Source organism: Caloenas nicobarica, chromosome 15 (genome assembly GCF_036013445.1).
Source record: "Caloenas nicobarica isolate bCalNic1 chromosome 15, bCalNic1.hap1, whole genome shotgun sequence".
Lineage (NCBI taxonomy): Eukaryota > Metazoa > Chordata > Aves > Columbiformes > Columbidae > Caloenas > Caloenas nicobarica.
In genome coordinates this window covers 5,963,101-5,983,127 of record NC_088259.1, presented here as the reverse complement: position 1 = coordinate 5,983,127, position 20,027 = coordinate 5,963,101, and the positions used below count along the sequence as shown (strand labels likewise).

Below are 20,027 nucleotides of genomic sequence, written 5' to 3'. Positions count from 1 at the left end.
CTCTCCGGTCACAGCCCCATCACCCTGCTCACCTTTGCTAACAGTCCTCGGAGCCGTAACAATGAGACAAAGCGCTCCCGTGCAGAAGTGAGACCTTCCCATAGCAGCAGGAGCAGGCAGAAGCGCAGAGCTCTCCCAGCCCCATGCACAGAGGGTCTCCGGGTTCTCCTGCTTCAGAGCATCTCCCGTCTGCTGTGGAACGGTGGCCTCCCATGCTGCAGGCTTCTGCCACAGCTGCAGAGAATTCAGACCTCCCAACAAGGGCCAAGGGATGTAAACAGAAAGACAGCCAGTGCCCAAAGTCCTCTCATATTTTAGTGAGAGATAATAAATGTAGCCAAGGCTTTGCATGAGCCTGGCCAAAACACCATCTTCATGCACAGGTCAGACACTATCTGATACCAACCGAGGAGCTGGTATTGAGTTGGATGTTATTAGGATCTAAGACAGAAACTTCTTTGGGATAGGGCAAAACTGCATGACAACTTTGCCCACTGCAGTGTGAATAAATATCTTTTTCTTGCCCCCCAGCCCCCCAACCCTGTTGTCTGCAGGTGACAAAGCTATTGCTTTAATCTCCCAGTTACACAGCAACCAGTGCTGGTGTCTCAACCCCTCGAATCAGCCTGCTGGGTTTTGAATCCCTCTCCGACACCCCAGCAGCAGCATCTCAGGAGCTCCACGCACGATGCTCCACAGCAGAGCTCTTTCCAGAGGGGACAGCAGAGACAGGACAGCTGGAGAACAAGCTGCCACAGCAATAAGCAGCGCTTTGCAAGGAGGAGTTCTAAATAGACGTGAGCAGCTCAGTGGGTGGGTAAACAGGATCTCCCGTTTCTTTCCTGTTCCACGGCTGGAAAACCCACAGCCCCTTCCTGTGGGAAGGGACGGAGGAGGGTGGGGAGCCCACAGCACTGGGGTTGGTTTCCGGAATTGGGCAATGGAAGCCACAGGGAATCACCTGTCCCTACAGCAACCAGGCGAGATGTTTCCAGTGCTGCTGGGAACTCCTGGTGCCGATCGGGTCAATCCCCAAGGGGGACAAAGTGCCATGTCGGTGTAGTTTAATAGCATGGGGCAAGAGTACCTAACGGCATGGTCTCAACACCAGCATCCAACAGAAAGGAGCTGAGCATTTTTCATACAGGGTCTGTATTCCTAAGGAAAAAAAAATGCATTAGGGGACCAAAACAAACTGACTTCAGCAGAAGTTAAAATATCCAAATACCTTTAGAAAATTTGTGCCAAAATCCTCAGGGATTCATAAGGTGCCCCCAGTGAATAGCAGCTGAACGTGTTCCTGGCAGAGCTTGGTCCAGGAAGGCTGAATGAGCAATGTTTTTCTGGAAGGCTTCAAACCCGACAGACTAAGACGAGGATCAATCAAAGCCAGATGGCCAGACCTCCGTCTCGTCACCCTTGCACTGCTCCGGGCACGGCTCCTTCCACCTCTACCTGCAGTTCAAGCTGTCGATCCCACGTCATAGGAGGAAATCGGGCAGCAAATATTGCCCTTCAGCTAGAAGCCAAGTCTTTGAATGTAGCTGAAGCAAGAAATATACCCCTAAGGGTAGCTGGACAAATCAACACTGCAATATTCCTGCTATTTAACACAGGGGAAATCTCAAGAGCACCGAGTGATACAATGAATGATGACCCAAATCTTGAATCCACACTTCAGATTCAATGCCGACCAGTACTCAAACGACAGTTTTCCTTGCTCTGAAGAGTGATGGAAAATTGCCACAGAGGAGAATAATTTGGGTCAGGGGGCAGAGCGGCAGCTTGTTCACAGCAGTTTCACAGCCATGGAAGAATAAATTTACTATGAAAGCACACAGGGCTTAGATGCCCTTTAAGATGAAATTTTAAACTCATTGGCCTTTCTAATAAAAGCAAAATGGACTTCCAGCGTCTCTCCATGACCTGCTGTCACCTACCAACCCAGATACGTTGTGGTTTGGCACAGCATCCAGCAGCAGATTGGAAGTCGACTGGTTACAGCCTAGACTGGAGCTTCATATCACATTCAGGACTTGCATCATTGTTTTGACAGCATCAGCTTTAGGAGGAAAGAAAACCCGGTGATCAACTGCCTGACAGCCAGGAAAATGTCACTGCAGATCTGTGGGGACCGTCCTCCTTCGCTGGAGCTCTGGCTCTTGCTAATGCCTGCTATTTCAGGCTACCAAACCCAAATTTTAATTAAAAGAAGAGTCCCATTTAAGTTCCTGAGGAGCCCTGCTCTGGCCTTGCTAATTAAAGACAAACTGATAGGATCTGAAATGAAAAAATAAACCAGGTCTGAAGAGTTCGAGAGTCACAGAAAGAGTCGGAGCTCCTAACTAGGTTGAAACTCGCTCTCTGGAGGAACACCATGTATCATCCAGCCGCAGTTAGGTCCTGGTCTCTGTAGAGCTGATGGACTCTCCAGAGGGTTATCCCAGCCCCTTAGCTCGGATCTCACCTGTCTCCACTGACAACCCCTGAAAACTGAACCCAGCATCGGTGGAGAGATGCAGAAAGTGCACCACGTCCTTAACACAAGTGAAATGGCTGCACGCTTTCATTTGAGAATATTCTGCTGGTAAAGTTTTGCTTTTATTGAAACAATTTTTTTTTCTTACATAGAGGATCCTTCAAATTGGGTAATTTGAAAGGCTTTGTTTGAATACACCAAGCCACCGTGTCTCACTACGTTCAAGCTTCATCATTTCAACCAGAACCATGCAAGTACCAGCACTTGATCTCCAGCCTTTGCTGCTCTGAATCAGACCAGAGTGGAAATACTTTGAAGGTGCCAGAATCTCCCCCACCCACACAAAATGTGGATGTTTCCAGACAGAGGTGGGTGTAACACAGGACAAAAATACAAGCTGTGTGCAGATAACGCTCCTCTACTGTGGAAACCATCGACTGTTAATACAGAGCTGGTGCAACCACTGAGAACAGTATGGGGGTGACTTCCAGATTAATTCCTGGGCTGACATGAGAGATTGTACTAGCTTAAAAAAAAGTGTTTGTTCTTTTTTGTTTGGTGGGGTTATTTTGGCTTGTTTTGCTGGGGTTTGTTTGGTTGGTTTGGCTTGTTTTGTTGTTGGTTTGGGGTTTTTTTTACTAATACAATCTCTCTCATCAGCCCAGGTAAATGCACACAAATCAGAACTAGACTTTGGAAGTCTCCCATTGCCATTGAGAGCTTGGTGCTCTTACACTCGAGACAGGGACCAATCCCCTGGGCCACCCTGAAAGCAAACAAGGCACAGCAGACGAGACCGCCAGGAAAAAAGCAACCGAGATCCAGCTTGAAATCCTTGGCCAAACTGACTGATGCTGCGAACTGTTCTAAAATGTATACAGAGCACAAGAAAACCAAGCACCTAAAGCCAGTTTCCTACAGAAATAACATACACAGCCCGTCTATCCCACGCTATCTAGGGAATCCGGAGGCCAAACTCAGCAATAAGCAGTTGCAAATTGCAGGGACATCAGTGGAAACCGCATCCGCTTGCTCGTAGCTGCACACGGGCTCTTGTTCCCCGAATGACAAGGAGCGCCGGGTGCTTGATTGCATCTTGGCTCTTGATTACAAACACATCAGCAGGCAGAATTAAACAGTTCGCCTCCTGGCCTATTTAGCATCCTTTGGGTGACGGGTTAGAGGGCAGGCAAGGCTTAGGAGACATTTTTAACAGTTGTGCCAGAACATGATTTTTTAAAAAATTTTATTATTTGTCAAGGCATTTGCAGTGGGTGATAAGGTTTCCCAAAGATCTGGCCAGGCTCCAGAGGAAAAAACAAGCAGTGAAAGTGTATGTAAAAGCAGCTCTGCACTAGGTTATAAGGCACCGCCTGAACCAGCTGCCATAGCAACTGCTATTACAGAAAGAATCAGAGCATTTTTCACAGAAGCAGGAAAACTCACAGTCAACAAGCGTAAGGATGATCGGATGCAAAGCAAAATAAAAGGGGATAAGTACAGGCAAGTGGGAAAAACATCCAGAACTGAATGCGCAGCAGGGCCGCTTGCACAGGTATCTTCTCTCATGTTGCAGAGATGCCTATAAATACATTAAGACACCTAATGCCAACCTCATTAGCAAGCATTTTAGATACAGTTGATCCTGCCTTGGGGCACGAGGTGGATTACATGACCTCCCAAGGCCCTCTCAACCTCCATTTTCCATGATTCTAGGAGGAAGAAATCTACACCAGCTGAGCTGAGCTGGCCTAGATCCAGAAAGGCAGGAATTTAAATCTGGAAAAAAAATAGATTTAATCCACTTTTCAAGTCCTCCTTGACTAGAAGAAGGGGCAGAAAGCAGAGCCTGCAGCCACAGCTTACAGCCAAGTTCTTCGTGTCCAGAAACTACGTTCGAGTGCTGCATTTTCAACAGCATCAGGGTAAAGCAGCCATGTGAGGTTCAGCCTTGAATGGAGGATTCACTTCCAACGATATTCATTTCCCCATCAATACTTATTTGCAAAGAAGAAGGGGCTTGGGGGCTGGATTTTTTTTGGGGGGGGTGGTTTTTTCTTTGTTGGTTTTTTTAGTGTGGTTTTGTTTTTTTTCCTGAATACACTTGGAAACACAGTGATGCAGCAAAACTCAGGGTACCAGCAAGCCCTCGGGAGTGACCAGGCCAACATCTTGCGTCCTTCTGGCAGAATGGGATTAGATACCACAACGCGGCACCACGGTGAGGCAGAGCCTCGGCTATCGGAGGCCACGGCCAAGGTGGGCAGACAGACAACACTTCACTCCAGCTTGCTGCTCCTTATTACACAGAAGATACCAGAGGTCCCCAACTAAGCTGCTATTTACGGTCTCTGCATCCTCGCTATTGGAGTGGAACAAAACACGCAGTTAATCGGAGCGTAGGAAACGGCACGCACCTGGAAGGCAGCCAGGGAGGCCAGAAACACGTTGCCTGCAAGAAACCCCAGCAAGAAGCTGGCTGGGCTGTAGCATCAGCCCTTCCACGCCATCCTCCCCCGAGCAGGCAGCCAAGCGTGCAGCTTCCAGCGCTCCATCCGACATCCACGGCCATCGCTGCACATTCGTGCCTTGGTCCCTTGGCGGGCAGTGACCCCTCGGGGAAACCACAAGAACAACCAAGTCGGGAAGTTACCGGCTAGAAAAAGCCACCGATATATCAGCAAGTATTATCAGGCTCAGGTTGGGAGTTCCTGGCTTTGACATTTGGCAGGTTGTAGATATGAGAAAATAAGCAGCCATCCAAGGCTGCCTCTGGAAGAGAAGCAGCCCGGACAGGGAAGGGAAAGGTTAAACACCAGCGATTTAGCACTTTGTCATACGCATGAACATCCCCAGGCACCTGCTTGAACTAAGGTCCCATCGATAATCTGCCTTTGGCTGACAAAAGTCCTGACGTTCCCAGCGAAGGCAGCGACCGCGTCCTGAGCTCTCCCCGCTGGGTTTTGGCCGGGCAGGGTTTGCAGAGCAGATGGTGACCTGACGTTTCCTACCTGCTGCACCTCGCACACACAATCCTGAGTTTCAGCCTTTACTCCCCATTGCACAAATCGCTTTTCAAAAGCGAACGCTCCTTACTCACGGTTCCACTAAGAAGCGATCATTGCTGATACTAATAAATCAAAAAAATGCCCAGTTTGCATTTAGGGGTATGTGCAACCAAGGAAACACCAGTTTTGAGTTTCCCCTCCAAAACACACTGCAGCCAAATTTTAGAAGCAGATGAAGTGATTTAAGCCACTTCTAACAAGAAACAAAATCTGGGATTGGCAACAGTCATTGGCCAATCCCTGTTTGATTTAAAATACCTTGAATCCAAACAAACCATCCTCACTAGAGGGACAAGTAGTCTGAATCCAATGTTTGGCGATTATCTTCTAAGACTATCAGAAAATATATAAGAAACATTTACAGCGGCATTAGAAGTGGTGGAAGCTGGTATAAAAGCCAGAAACCAAAATGATGTAAACCCAACCCGTTTTCATCACACACGCCAAGAACTTGCATTCTGCCGAAACAAAGTGCAAGTGGAAAGATAAGTCCATGGAGGTGGGGGTGAGCAGCTGAGCCTGCAAGAGGTTGACAGGGGAGTATTTAAATTTTGATCGAAAAAATTCCGGCCAATATCCCTACATCACCATTTCCTAGCACAAAAGCATTCGTGTGCGTGTTTTCCGTTCTTGTTTTAGTCAAGAAAAGCAACCGCTGCCTGCACGGGGTGCAGAAGAGAGACCGCTTGTGCTATGGGCCTTGCTGTGAGAGACTTGAAAGATGCAAAATTTCGGTCTGTAGGGATGGAAAGAGCGTTTCCCAGTTCGCACATCATGGAACAGCAAGCAGCGATGCTCAGTGCACACAGCAGCCAGCACCCTGAGAACACGCACCCCAAGCCTTCTGAAAGAAATTAAGAAGTGACTTGACCCACTGAAACCAAAATTTTTCTACAACAGCCAGGGTGACATTTTTAAAAGAGATGTTCTGAAGTTAAGGAAATCTCTCATTTTGACATTTAAAAAAAAATTTTTTTTTTTTTTTTTACAGTATTTCTCATCAAACTTGTTTTGTTTAAAGAAAGGGTTTGAAACAAAACATTTAAGTTGACTCTCCATTTGGGGGAGGAAGGCCTCACCCCAGTAAAAACCTGAGTCAGACTTTCAGCATTAACATCCAAAAAGAAAAACTGGCATTTCAAGCTCTACGGAAATAATTTTCTCACTTGATTGAAATTGAAGGAAGGGGGGGAAAAAAAAAAAAAAAAAAAAGGTTATTTACTTGTTATGACAACAGAGAAAGTCTCATATTCAATATTGCTCATGGTCCCAGATGCCATCTAGTTAGCTGCCATATGCAAGTCACCCCGCATTGGCATCGCATCCAGATTGCATGAAAAAGCCAACTTAAATGTGGCCAAATATGTGAATCTGCTTTTGGAAGACGTACCAACCACCATTAACAAAATTAACAAAATCCATCACTGCCAAGAGCTCCCACATGCAGCTTCCCAAAGAGGATGGGTTTCATTTCCACACCCATGGAGTTCAAAACTCAAGAAATGCCTTTGTTATTGAACAGAAACTTCATTTCTGACTTGAGTCATTCCCCGAATACACACTCAGACTGCTGGTGATAAAAGGGATTTTGTCAGAGCCCTTCAAAGGGCACCAAACCCAGGAGAAAAATCTCAGACAGATAAATGCACTTGCTCATAGGCTTGCACACAGGAACCCCATGTAAAAAGCTTTGGGAGACTAATAACGTGGGTGGAAAATTAAGGCACCTCATAAAAGGTTTTTTGTAACAAGGGAACAGATCACATCAACTTGGAAAGGTTAAAGAAAGCAATTTATAGACACTAATTAGGGCCTCTTTTAAAAGTGCCTTTGCAAATGACAAGGTTGGGTTTATTCCAGAAAGGTGCAAAGGGAGGACCGCAGGAGCTGCCTGGGGACGGCTCCTGGAAGGGTTCGCCACGCTCGCCATTCCTGCACATTTACAGATTTAAGGGTCGGCATGAAGGGAAACGCAGGGGATGTATTTATACGAACAAGCCGTGCAATACTCATACCCTCCCCGGGGAAATCTCCACGCCAGTGCAGGACCCCGCGAGCCCCAGCCCTGCACCTGCTGCTCCGCTAACAGGAACCGTTTTGCTGGATGCCAAGTCCAAGGTCATCAAACCTGAGCTGTCATTCGCTTTCTGGCTCACTCGCCAGAAGGATCTGCGTGGTTACACTTCTGCAGAAACGCTGTTTTATGCAACGCTCTGGCTCTGACAAAGTTTTGCTTGCAGGATGAAGTGCTTGAAGGTGGGAGCTGAAGGACTTTGCGGCGATGCTTCTCAGAGCCGCGGCTGGGGGGGCAGCTCTCATCCGAGAGCAGGAGAAACCAGGGCACCTCCAACCCTGCTGGAAGGTGAATCAGTCCTTCGGGGGCTTTATTTCTCCGTTGGTTCACTGAAGGGAACACAGCTCACCCCCCAGCTAACACCAACACCTCCAGCTGCTGTCATTCAAGTGGGAGCTCCCCCTGCAAACGGGACGGCGGTGCAAAGGGACTTCAGGCAGCAAATGCCACACGTCTGTACAGGCAGACACTTTACCCACCTCTGGGACTGCTTTTTTCGATTTACAGAACAACAGCTCCTCTGCCCGTGCTCTGGGGCTGCTTCTATAGGAGCTCAGCGATGTAGAAAGACCTGGACACGACAGCCCTGCAGCAGCCGGGGCTGCTTTCAGGGATGAAGTGCCGCCCTGGGAATGGCAGGACCAGCCTCCTGCCCATGGTTTCAGTCCATCACCTCGCAGGGCAGCCTCGAAGGGCCACAGCCTTCAGCAGCCCTCACCATTTCTTTGCAATTAGTACAGTAGCTTATAAAGCATCGCTTTATTGTGCGATAAAGCAAATCTCCTTCGCAGTCATTAGAACATCCCAGAGGCTGTATCCAACACTGCCGCTCCCTGTCAGCTCTGTGTGGACTGAGCGTCCTCCTCCAATTTGCATCGTCCTCCTGCAACCAGCTCGGACCGCCCCTATTGCTGGGTGAGGGTTTGAACATATTTCCACTTAAGGCAGTGACTGTGAGTGATGCCCACAGTGTGCCCTTCCCAGCTCCTCCGCGGGGAGAGCAGAGCGGGTCCAGTGCGGCAACTGGGAGGGCTCCGCTCTCACCCCGGAGATCACCCACGAACCGTCTGTAGATACTTCAGCTTTCCAAACCAAAGGTCCTGGCCAGCATGCTGCAGCCCAGGGGAACCGCTGCCCTCAGTCTGGGCTCGCTGCCCATCACTACTTCTCCCCAGCGCGACTGTCCGCTCACGTCTGCTCCCAGGGCATTTGCGGTGTGCTCCCTCCCCTGGTTCTGTCAGCAGAGATCCAAACGAGCTTTTAATAGCAGCTTGTTTGTTAAACCTGGGATGTTCTGGCAGATCTGTTGCAGGAGATGCGAGGAACAAACCGGCAGGAGCCACCACCCCTTTGCAGCTCCTGCCCACACCGGGGCTGATGATCCCTGGGAGCCTTTGGCTTCAGTCCTGCTTCACCATGCGCTGCGATATAGCAATTCTGCAACATGTCCAGCCACCCATGGACTCATCAGCTCTAAACGAACCTGGATTTCTTACATGGGAAATAAGTCCTCTTCTCCGAGGCTGTCATATTTGCAGAGCCAGAGAGGTCACAGCCTAGGTGGCAAGCTGGGATGGCTCAGCCCGGTGGCCATGTCATCAATGGCAGAAAGAAACAAGGACAAGGGAAGGTGCTGCAGATACCCACAGTCACACAGGAGCCGAGCAAAATGAATGCTGCTCTTCCAGTTACACCTGGGCAAGGTGTAGGCAAAGGACAGGGAAATCAGCACATCCAGGTCCTCAGGGACCTGGGGCTGCTCTCTGAAGGGCAGGGCAGCGTTTTCCACCCACCAACTCCATCCTACATGGCTTGACCCACCAGCTCCATCAGGAGGTTACACCACGGCACAAGACACCCTCTGGACGAAGAGCCAACTCGCTATCCAGCTCTGCTTTCTGCTCCCCGATTCCACGGCACAAAGCACCTGCTACCATCCCCTCTCCCACTCCAGGAGTGAAAACGTTAAAAATAAATACAAAAGTACAGAGAAATACCAGAGAATGGAGATGGCACGCCCGCTCAGAGGTGACACGTGCCAGCTGCATCCTCCAGCTCTCCAACCTTCCCCACGCTGACTTCTCAGCTTCTTAATCATTCATACCACACCGCCCCCTCCACTTCCCACATGGAAACAAAAGATGATTCATATACCAAAATAATCACCTGGGACCTCCAAAACCCCACAAATTCACTCACTTTGGCCTAGGGCACTTGATACGGAATTTTCCCAGTTTGGCAACAAGTTCTAACTCTGTCCCCTCCGCCCCTTTACTCTGGTCCCACAGCACTGAGGGGGCAGAGCGGGGACGGAACCTGCCCATAACCCATTTTTAGGACTTAAGTTAATTGACCGCAAAACAAATAAGACTTAAAAACCCGATGCATCTGAAAAATCCAGCTATTAATACACAGGGGAAGCACCTGTGACACCAGGGATACCGTCCTTGTCCTCCCTGGCAGATGGAGAGGTTGACGTTCCACCAAGCAGGGAAGTGCCATGCCACCGGAGCCGTACTTGCAGACACCTCTGTCATCTGTGCATCTCTCACAAAACCAGAAATTATTTGTAAGGCAGACAGTGATGGAGTTTTCCTCCCTCCAGATTGCCCAGATCCAAAGGCAGACAGTGCCGAAAGCAAAACTACAAGGTCAGGCCTCTCAATGGCCCCATCGCGCCCTCCAGCCCGTGTGCTGAGCAGAGGCACCATTGTCACAGAAAGAGGAGGACAATGAAACACTCATTATCCACCCCAACACTGATGTGTCACTTACAGGTGGGTAGCTGGGTACAAAACCCAAAGCCATACCCCAGCAAGTATCCGCCAGCACAGGCAGAGGCAATGCAGGTCATAAATTTGTCATCTTAGGCAATGCCAATAGACATAACTTCACAGTGGGGCCCTAGTTGGCTTCACTGCTGGGGATCTCCGGAAAGACTACAGCAATTCAGAGTGAGAAACACAGGTTCACTGGAGCAAAGAGCTGGAAGCATAGTTAAACCTTTAAAGCAAGGAAGAAACAAATAAAAGCCTGCAGTTTCCAGGGCATTATCACAGGTCTGCTCTCCCGGAGAGAGGCTACAAATGCACACAAAACCACACACATGCAGCAAGGATTGGCAAATGCTTGTAACATGCTGCCCAGGCAAGCACTGTCCACCAAAATGCTCCATTTCCAAACAGGTGCAAAACACGCACACGAGGACAAGTTACAGTGTACGAAAGACCTTCTCGGAAACAGGAATGTGACTTTGGGGAGATTCCTCACAACACAAGACGAGGTCCTTGCCTGCCACCCTCATACCAGGCAAGTATATATTCTTCTTGAAAAAGATGCTGGAAACAAGACCAACATTACCGAGCACAGATGCAATTCAACTGGCCAAGTTTCCTGAGCATCTCCTTTGCCTCTGCCACACCAAGGGATTGGGAAGATCACACTGATTTCACTACCTGGCAGAGCAGCAACCTCAAAAGCTGCTCCAGATCTCCTCCAAGAAATTTTTTTCCTGCTCTGCAGAGAAGCTCTGGCTCCCCAGAGCTTACAGGTTTTCCCCCATGCTGTGCTGAGGCTAATGGAGATTGACTTTTAGACATTTTTTTCTCCTCCCTTCAGATTTTTAAGCAAAAGCAAAGCACTTTGATCCACTTTAAAATGCTGCAATTAAACCAATTTCTGAACAATGTGGAGTTCTCTTCTATAGGAAGCATTAAGCAAAGCCATGCTTTCCAGTATTTTGAACAGGGAAAAAAATTCATACATTCATGTAGCTTTCAATCCGCCCAAGCAGGGAAGCTGAAGAGATTTACACTGACATGTAAATCTCTGCGACAGACTTCTGTGAAACCACCGAGAGGCACACCCAGAAGGCAAAGAAATGTTTCACACCTTCTGTAAGTAGAGTGTGAAATGGAAAGAGATGAAAGCTGCCTCCCTTTCCCCAAATCTCAATCAAAACTCCTTCCCTATCCTGGCATTCGTGCGCCCACTCCTGATGTCAGTGGGGGTAACGCTGCTGTCACACAGTGCTTTGAGGACCTCATCGCTCTACCAGCAATGGTAACGCTCTAGAGACCTACACCACGTTAAGGGAAGTCCGGTCCATGTCATCGGAGATGCCTCTGCACACCACAGGGCTACATGGACCTCACACATAACCAGACAAAGAAATTGCCAGCTACAAGTGCCGTACCTTCCTCCAAGTCGTTCCTCAGAGAAGCCTCCAGCAGAGCGACGCTGGCTTCAAAAGACACTTTCTTTCGGTTAACAGCATTTCTCTTCTTCTCATGCTTCCGCTTCTTGTGCTGCATCTCCTTCTCATACTGCGCCCACTTCTTCAGCTGCTGCGCCCTCCGCTTCTGGGCTGCCCGCAGCCGCTCCAGCGTGGGCACCTTATCCAGCAGCTGCAGCTCCGTCAGGAGGTCCACGTGGGCATCCATCGCTTCTGCCGAGAGGCGGGGGGTGAAGGATGTCCCAGCAGGAAACGATGTCCCACCGCAGGTCCTCTGGATCGCAGCCGCCTGCTGCTATAACGGCATCTTGAGGTCGAGCTGGGGAGGGCCCATCGCAGTGTCCAACGAGAATACGGCAGAAACCTGCAACGAGGAGGAAAGTGTGAGGAATCAAGTCTCATCATCCCGTGCTCACAAGGAACTAAGACTAGCCCACAGGCAACATCTACCATCTCAAAAGGCAGCTCACTTAATTGCACTTTATTTGCTTGGTTGCCCTCACTGGACTATGCGATTCCACCCTTAGCCCACTCCAAACACTGCAGCAAAACCCTCTTGATTAAGCAGTAGTTTTGGTGTGCAATTCATTCACCTCTATAGTTCAAGGTAGTCTCCTCTCTTATGAGCAGCAGAAAATCTTAACGAGCAAAGATCTTCCATAGTATTCAGTATCATTCCTCCAAAAAAATCAGGAGAGATTCAAGCGCTGAGACACATCCGCTGGCCCCTTCTAGCAGAACCATCACCCCTCATTACCGGTGTCCCCAGCACCGCAGCCAGGACCACACTGCACTGATGCCCACCAGCAGCTGCCTCCGTGAAGCATTTGGGTCCAAGCAGCAAAACTCAGGGCACAAGGGACCAAAACTGCAGTGGCAGAGCCCAAAGCAGACACAGACACCAGACGAGGACACCCCAGCACAAATCACCCAGAAGCAAGAGATGAATGGGACTACCTGTCCAACACCCCAAGGCCAGGCAGGTTTTCCCAGAGAAGCTCAACCCACCAGGACCATCATCTGCACTTTTCTACTTCATCCCTTGGCCCCTTCACACCCCAGCCCCAGCTGAGGGCAGACGGAGAGCAAACGGCTCCCAGGGAGGTATTACTAACACTTAAACCACCTGAGCTACTTAAAGACATGGGGGTTTGCGTTCATTTCTCTCTTCAGGTTTTTTCTTCACCACACACCAGCTCGTTCTGGTTTTGCTGTACAGGTTCTGCAGGCGCAGCAACGAGAGCAGTTAAATCACAGCCCTGAACTCTCCGTGTGACCACGACATCGGAGACCTCTGAGCAGCGCTATCTGGAGACCGATCAACCAGGGAACCCATGGGCAGCCACTCAGTCGCTGCACAGAAGGAGGAAACATGTCCCAGATTTAAGGAGTGGTCCAACAGAGAAAGGTGCATTTGAGATAAAGCCAATGTCACGAGAAAATTGAACGGGTTCTTTCCAAACAGACCCGTGCAGAGCACATGAAATGGCAAGGTGAGCGTGCCAAGGTAAAATGCAAATAACCACGTATGAGATGACTTAGCCAGCTTAGGAGACAAAAAAAAAAGTTGATGGGGAAAGGAGAGCTTAAGCACCCGAGAAAACCCCAACCAGGCAGCGAAGCCATTCCTTGCCCAACTCTCCTCCTCCAAAAGAGAGGAACCAGCAGTCTCATAAGCTCCTGTGCAAAAAATATCAGCAGAGAGAGCCAGCTAGACCCAGGTGAGAGATGCGGTGAGGATACTAAACCTGATCCCACCCAGTCAAGCCAGGAAAAGCTACTGTTCATCCCTCTCCAGAGGGCAAAGCAGCCCGGTGAGGGAGGCATCACTCGGCAGAGCTGCAGGGAGATGACCATGCCATGCAGCAAATCCAACACGTCGCAATGGATTTCACAAGGTTGAGACAGCGACTCCTTTTAAACATTGCTACAGACCTCCACAGAGGTTTGACCTTACCTATAAATATCTCGGCAGACTGACAACCCGGCAAACCATTTCCTCTGCGAGATAATTGGTCTGAGAACTGAAAACAAACAAACTCAGCCAGAGCACACAGGCAGGTCCCAAAGCAGTCGCTTTATCCAGCATCAAGGGCCACCAGAAGGCCAAGGGCAGCTTCAGCAGCACCTGCAAACCTCATTTGGAGGGTTTCAGAACAGATCTGAACAAAATTTAAAAAAAAAAAAAAAAATCCCAACCCTGTTCTATCACATAAGAATTTAAGACTGACAAATAACACTTTAGTTCTACATAAGAACAAACCGAATCCTTGCAAAGTTTTTCATAAGAATGATACTACCTAGAAATTCAAACACTTGCCCGAGATGGAGAATATCAACTCATGACTTCAGCATGGCACAGGAAAGTGAGGGGCACGTGTCACGGCTCCTCCATGGCACAGAAGTCCCACGCAGCTCTCCCTGACCCCTGCCCACAGATCCCAGAAACCCTGCCAAAAAGAGCCGCCTAAATCCAAAAAGCTTTTAATTTTGGGGCAGACACATTTTTCCAAGCACAGGCACTTTGCTGGAAAGCTCTTCCCCACCTCTCGTGAACTCGGCTCTGCATGGCCCTGCAGGCATTCCTGGGAAAGTATCTTTTTTGGCGATCTCCGCTCGTGTAACACAGGCTGCAGATCTGAAGCCCCGTTCACAATACCTCGAAGGAGGGGAGATAAGGGCAGGAAATGCCTCTCGGCATACCGCACACGGCACTCCCACCCTGCGCCTTTTCCAGGCACTTCTGCCATTGTTCGCTGAAAGATGAACAAATATTTTCCAAAACACACCTGAAGTGGAAATGAGGACCTAATTCTGAAGATTTATTAAAGCAAATAAACCTTATTTCAACGTTTCCCTGTTTATCTCCCAAAAAAAGCTGAAAGTTTTCTTGGTGGTATGAGGACTACACCTTGGAAAGAGCAATAGGACTCTGATTTACAAGGAGAGGAGAAACGTGGTTTGCTCTACACGCCCGTGTTTCAGCTTTCCTGTTTGCACCTCGTCCTCCAGCAGCTCCTCTGCTCTCACAGCAGCACAAACGGGAGATTCGAGTGGCCTACAGAGGGGAAGGAGATGGAGAGAGGAGACCCAAAACCACCAAGAGACACAGAACGGTTTGGGTTGAAGGGACCTTCCCAGCTCCCCCAGTGCCCCCCCTGCCATGAGCAGGGACATCTGCGCCAGCTCAGGTTGCTCAGAGCCCCGTCCAGCCTGGCCTCTTCTAGAAGTACCGGCCACCAGCACCTCCTCAAACCAACCAGCAAAGAAACCCTAAAGGAGCAGAGAGGTCACCCTGCAAAGTCTTCCTGAAGGGGACACAGCTCAACTTCTCCCAGACTTGGGTACAAGTCCCCTGGCACCCTCCAGAGACCCCAGAGCCTCGCAAAGACTTTGGCTCCATCACTCCGGCTACCTGTTTTCCGATAACCTAGCTTCTTCCCTGAACCAAAAAAATGGCACATTGGCTTCTTGTTGCACAAACCGCTCAGTCTAACTATAGCACAGCTGCAGGCCCCAGCATTTGTTTACCTGCGAAGTGACACATAAGCTGGCTGTGTGGGTGTCTGTGGTTTGCAAAGCATCGCATTTTGGTTTCTGTTTTATTTAAAGAAGAAGAGGGGGGGGAAAAAAAGTGCCATTCCTCGTGTTCGACTGAGCTGAGTTTCCATGAGCTCAGCAGATCTGCCCACCGCGGTGCCGAGAGCATCCTGTCAGACACACGCGGCCCCCGGCCCCGCGGGGACAACGGGTGACTCTATTTCAGGGTACAGAAGGAAGGCGAGACGCTCGCTATTGTATCGCGCTCGTGCCATCGCCGTCCTCTCGGCGCTGAGGCAGAGAGACCTGCTCCAACCGTGTCAAAGATCGGTCCCTACAAAGGGCACGCAAGTGTTGGCAAACGCAATCGTTTTTTTTAAAAAAAGTTTGCATTTCCTGTACATTTGCCTCGCCTTAGTACGAGGTTTGTCTCACTAAGCTCATAAGGACTACTTCAGGGCACTGGTTACTCACTGGTGATACAAGAAGAGACGACAATTCTGCAAAGTGAGAGTTTACTGAGCCAGTGGTTGCAAAAAGCTGCCTACCCCATACCAGCATCCCTGCCTGGAGGGTCCCGCATCCCCTATATACATGCTGCTTCCCAGTTCACATTTAGAGGTTGGCACTTGCAGCCCACAAAGGAGAAAACCGAGTGTTTATTTTCCTGTCCCAGCACACGCTCAGAGCTGCCCTCTCGACCTTCCTACAAAGCATTCGACTTGCAGACATTTTGCCATAATATTGCTGAGGTTGGAGCTGGATCCATTAAAACAGCCGTGGTGCTGAGTGATGCTGAAGAGCCTCCTTGTCTCCCCGCCAGACGATGAAGCTGGAGCTAAGACCTGCAAATCCTCCGCCACATCTCCCCAAGGCACTACTTAAAGCACAGCATGACACTGAAGCAGAACACAAACACTTGCAAGAGTCCTTCACTTAAGTGGCTTCAACTGACTTCAGTTTTATTCCACTTAAAAAAAACCCCATACAAACAACACAAAGCACAGAAGAGCAATCCTTGAATGGGACTGCTTGAAATGGAATTCTCTAGTTGCTGAACTAAGTTGTGCATCTTTCAAGTAAAGGTAAAACCCAAAGCCCAGTATGTGAGCAGCCACTGTGGAGTCGAGAGGACCAGTCTCATTACGGGAGGGACCTGCAGGATCGGGCTCCACCGAGTAGGTGAAGCATCTGAGTTTGCAGCATAAAGTCAAGTCAGTGGCATGAAGAGGGACAGAAATAGCCCTTTCCTCCTCACCCCAAGCTAATCTTCTCTCAGCTGGAACTGGAAATCAAGCACAGAAGCCTATAGCAGGGATCTGAGTGCACAAGCAACCTGCAGAGGAGGTGGCTGCCTCATCTATTTATTTCATTAAGTGTCAACTCCTGCACCACGAAGAGGTGAGGAATTGCCAGATTTTCCCCTTCTGCTTCCTACAAGGGTCAAGGCCAATCTGTGCTTTTTCTGCCCCACTAAATGCCCGGTGAGCAGCCCATCACAGCCCTTCTGCTGACCCCATCCTCCAGCAACAAGCACCAACGAAGAATTCGCAGGCTTCTCTTTCAGGCATCACCTTCAGAATTGTCACTGCCTGGGGACACAAAGTGGCTTAAGACGCATGTTGCTGTTCCTGCTGTTGGCTGGGATCTCCCCCACGTCTGGAGGAAGCAACAGGGCAGCTCTTCATCATCTCCCCAGTGAGGGGAAGAGCTCACTGACAGCCCAGCACCCATAACACCATCCAGAAACAGCCCGAAAGCCACCGAGAGGGGACAGACAGAGGGACACGCAGGAGCAGCAGGGCCAGGAAAGCACAGGAGATCAACTGTCCCCATGGGAGGACTGAGTGGGGCACAGGGGGGCTGCCCAAAGCGTGGATGTGCCAAGCGCTGAGCCCACACACAGAGCCCAGGTCCGTTCCCTGCAGCCCAGAGCAGGGGTGAGAAGGGCAGCCGCGTCCCCCTCCCAACCCCCCCAGAGGAACAGGCTCCAAAGTCATTTCCTAAACCCTGTCGCTGCCCGGCACGGAACGGCGCCGGCTCTGCCAAGGCGCTCCCGCCCCAGCGCCGGCACGCACGCTGCTCCCACGGCCAAACCGCCGGGAAAGGGGAAACCAAACCCCTCTTCTGGCCTGCTGATGGGAACGGCGAGCCCTGCTCGGGATCAGGAGCTCCTGGGCGTTTGTAAGGTTTTTTTCTTTGTTTTTTTTTTTTTGTTTGTTTGTTTGGTTTTTTGTTTTTTTGTTTTTTTTTTTAATTAGTACAGGATGCATCAAGACAAGAGGGTCTTTCGCGCCAAGACCACCATAGCCTGGAACCAGCATTTCTTTCCTTATTATAACTGCTTCTCTCACCTCTTGCCTTTTGGAAAAACATTTGATTAGAGCATCATCAACAAAGACACTGCATCAAGCTGTGCCACCCGACTATCCAAACCGTTATAGTCTTAAACACCTATAACAGGGGACTCGGCTGCTGGGTCTTCCAATTGACAACAGACAGCGGGTCAGATAGCAACAGCAACCATATGGCAAACTGGGAAGTGGAGTTCAAATCACAGAGATGCAGCTGCCCCTCCAAGAATCCCAGCCCCAAACCACTTGTTTTCTCCTGCAGTGCTCCAGGACAGCCACGTTTCCTACAAAACCCAGGGGAGGAGGAGAGAACAGCCACGGTGACAAGCTGCAGAGGTGAGCAATTCAAAATGCAGCATTTACAGCCTCCTGAAGGGTTTCCTTTCTTTCCTGAAACTCAAATTTTTATTTCTCTAACATGACGCCCTGCCAGCCAGGTTGTACCATCTCCTGTGTCTGCATCTCTGCGCGATGACTGCGAGGCAGGTGGGCTCCGACCATCTCCCCCGGGATGGCAGGGCTGGAGCAAAGCTGAACTCGGAAACCTCCGCTGGTAACGCACACAGCCTGAACACAGCCCTGGGCAGCACATTAAACAACAGTTTGACGTACACCTAGGCCAGTACTGTCAAAATTACACGCAACAAACCCTTCTCCAGAGGTCAAGAGCATTAACTGGTGAAGAGATGAACACAGAACAAGGTCACCTGCCTGACTTCAGGCAGCAAACTCGCTGCAAGAGCCACACCACCAGCTCAGGGTTATTATTTCCAGTCCTGTGCTCCAGCCATGAGGTACTGGTGAAACCCTACTCGTGCCTCGGTGCTACTCCAACAGCTCTGGCTATTGCTCCTGGTAGCAAATTCTTACACGCACTGTGCGATTCTCCCTGCGCCGTGCTGTGAGCCCCACAGCACCTGCAGGTTAACCACACGGAGGAATTAAAATTACAAAAATTGTTGCTGCATGATTTAATTTCACCGGTACCTGAGAAGCAAACAGCTCCTGTCCTTGCTCAGGGCTTCTGCAGCCTTTTAAGCAGCAGATGCTCGGTGCTAAGAAATGAATGGTTCCTCCTGAAAGAATGAAGGGAAAAGTGGCAAGAAACATCACTTTAAGAAAAGAAAAAAAAAAAAAAAGAGATATTTCAGCCAAAACCCCTTGGGGAACACAACTCCTACAGTCCATCCTGGAGTGCTGCCAAGGGAGAGCAGGTACAGAAATCTCCTAGGTGAGAGATCTCATCAGAAATCAGGAGTTTCAGGAGAGATTCCTGGCTTTCCCACAGGTTTCTTGTATGCAAAGTAAGTAACCTAATCTGTGCCCCAATTACCTTCTTAAAGTGAAGATACTGTTTTACCTGTCTGCAGCAAAGGAAGTTTCAATGCTGCTTGATGCAAAGGTAAGTTTGGTGGTGAGGGTACATCAATTTAAATTGTTTTTCTAGCTTCGTGGAAAGCTCAAAAGTTAAAGCTAAATTCTTCCCCAGATAATTAAAAACATTTTGGTTTGGCCACTTTATCTCTAGTTCCAGATCATCTCTCCCTCTTCAATGAGCTCCTTCCTAGCAGTGGGAATGAAATACGAGAAAGAAGAAAAAAGTGAAACAGCAAGTAAAAAAAAAAACAAACAACTCTTTGGAGCCAATGCTGGTAATAGAAAATTTTAAGTGCCTCATCCTTTTCTCCTCCCAACTGTTCCACTCCTAACAATATTAGCAGTTGTTTGAGGAAAGCCCCCCCCAGTATTTTCACTATATATTCCCTGTAAACACACAACACAGCACAAAATACATTCTTTTTCCTATCAATATTTCAACATGGGCTTCCTTAAAAAAAAAAGACCTTCTGTGCCAAGCAGTCCTCCCCCACATCAGTGTGCTTGGAAACACGCTGCTCTACCCAGAGGAACCTCAGTGAGGAGCAGAATAAATCTGGTGGGGGTCCCCAGACATAGATACAGCGGCCACTGAGCTCCCGTCAATAGCTGGAGAGCTGGGTCTTGGGGTTCAGGGGACACGGCCATAGCCACAAAAGGCTTTGCTTCAGCAGGACACAAGCTCAGCTTACACATTTGTTTAGGAGCAAGCCAGAGCATTAAAGCTGGACTAACTCCTCCATGTGGAACTCGTGCAAAGCTGCTCCTTAAGCCCAACTCCCAGCTCAAGTCAGCAGGTCTTGGAGGCGTTTTAAAAAGCCTTCACCTAGATCTGCAGAACAAATGCTCTTTTCTATATCTACTCCACACGGCTCTCTCAAGGCTGCCACTTTTCTGCATT

At 49.4% G+C, this 20,027-nt stretch overlaps 1 protein-coding gene across 2 annotated transcripts in view; it reads right to left on the bottom strand.

The window, feature by feature from the left end:
- Positions 1-20,027, bottom strand: part of PPP1R16B (protein phosphatase 1 regulatory subunit 16B) — a 64,066-nt gene that overhangs the window by 33,563 nt on the left and 10,476 nt on the right. Inside the window, exons 1-2 of one of the 2 annotated variants that reach the window (XM_065645784.1) lie at positions 12,449-12,530; positions 11,817-12,219 (exon numbers count right to left, since the gene is read on the bottom strand). In XM_065645784.1, coding sequence (XP_065501856.1) covers positions 11,817-12,063 — 247 coding nt within the window. In that variant the 5' untranslated portion in view covers positions 12,064-12,219; positions 12,449-12,530. Of the gene's footprint in view, positions 1-11,816; positions 12,220-12,448; positions 12,531-20,027 lie in introns of those variants that run through there. The other variant, XM_065645783.1, reaches the window with a different exon arrangement.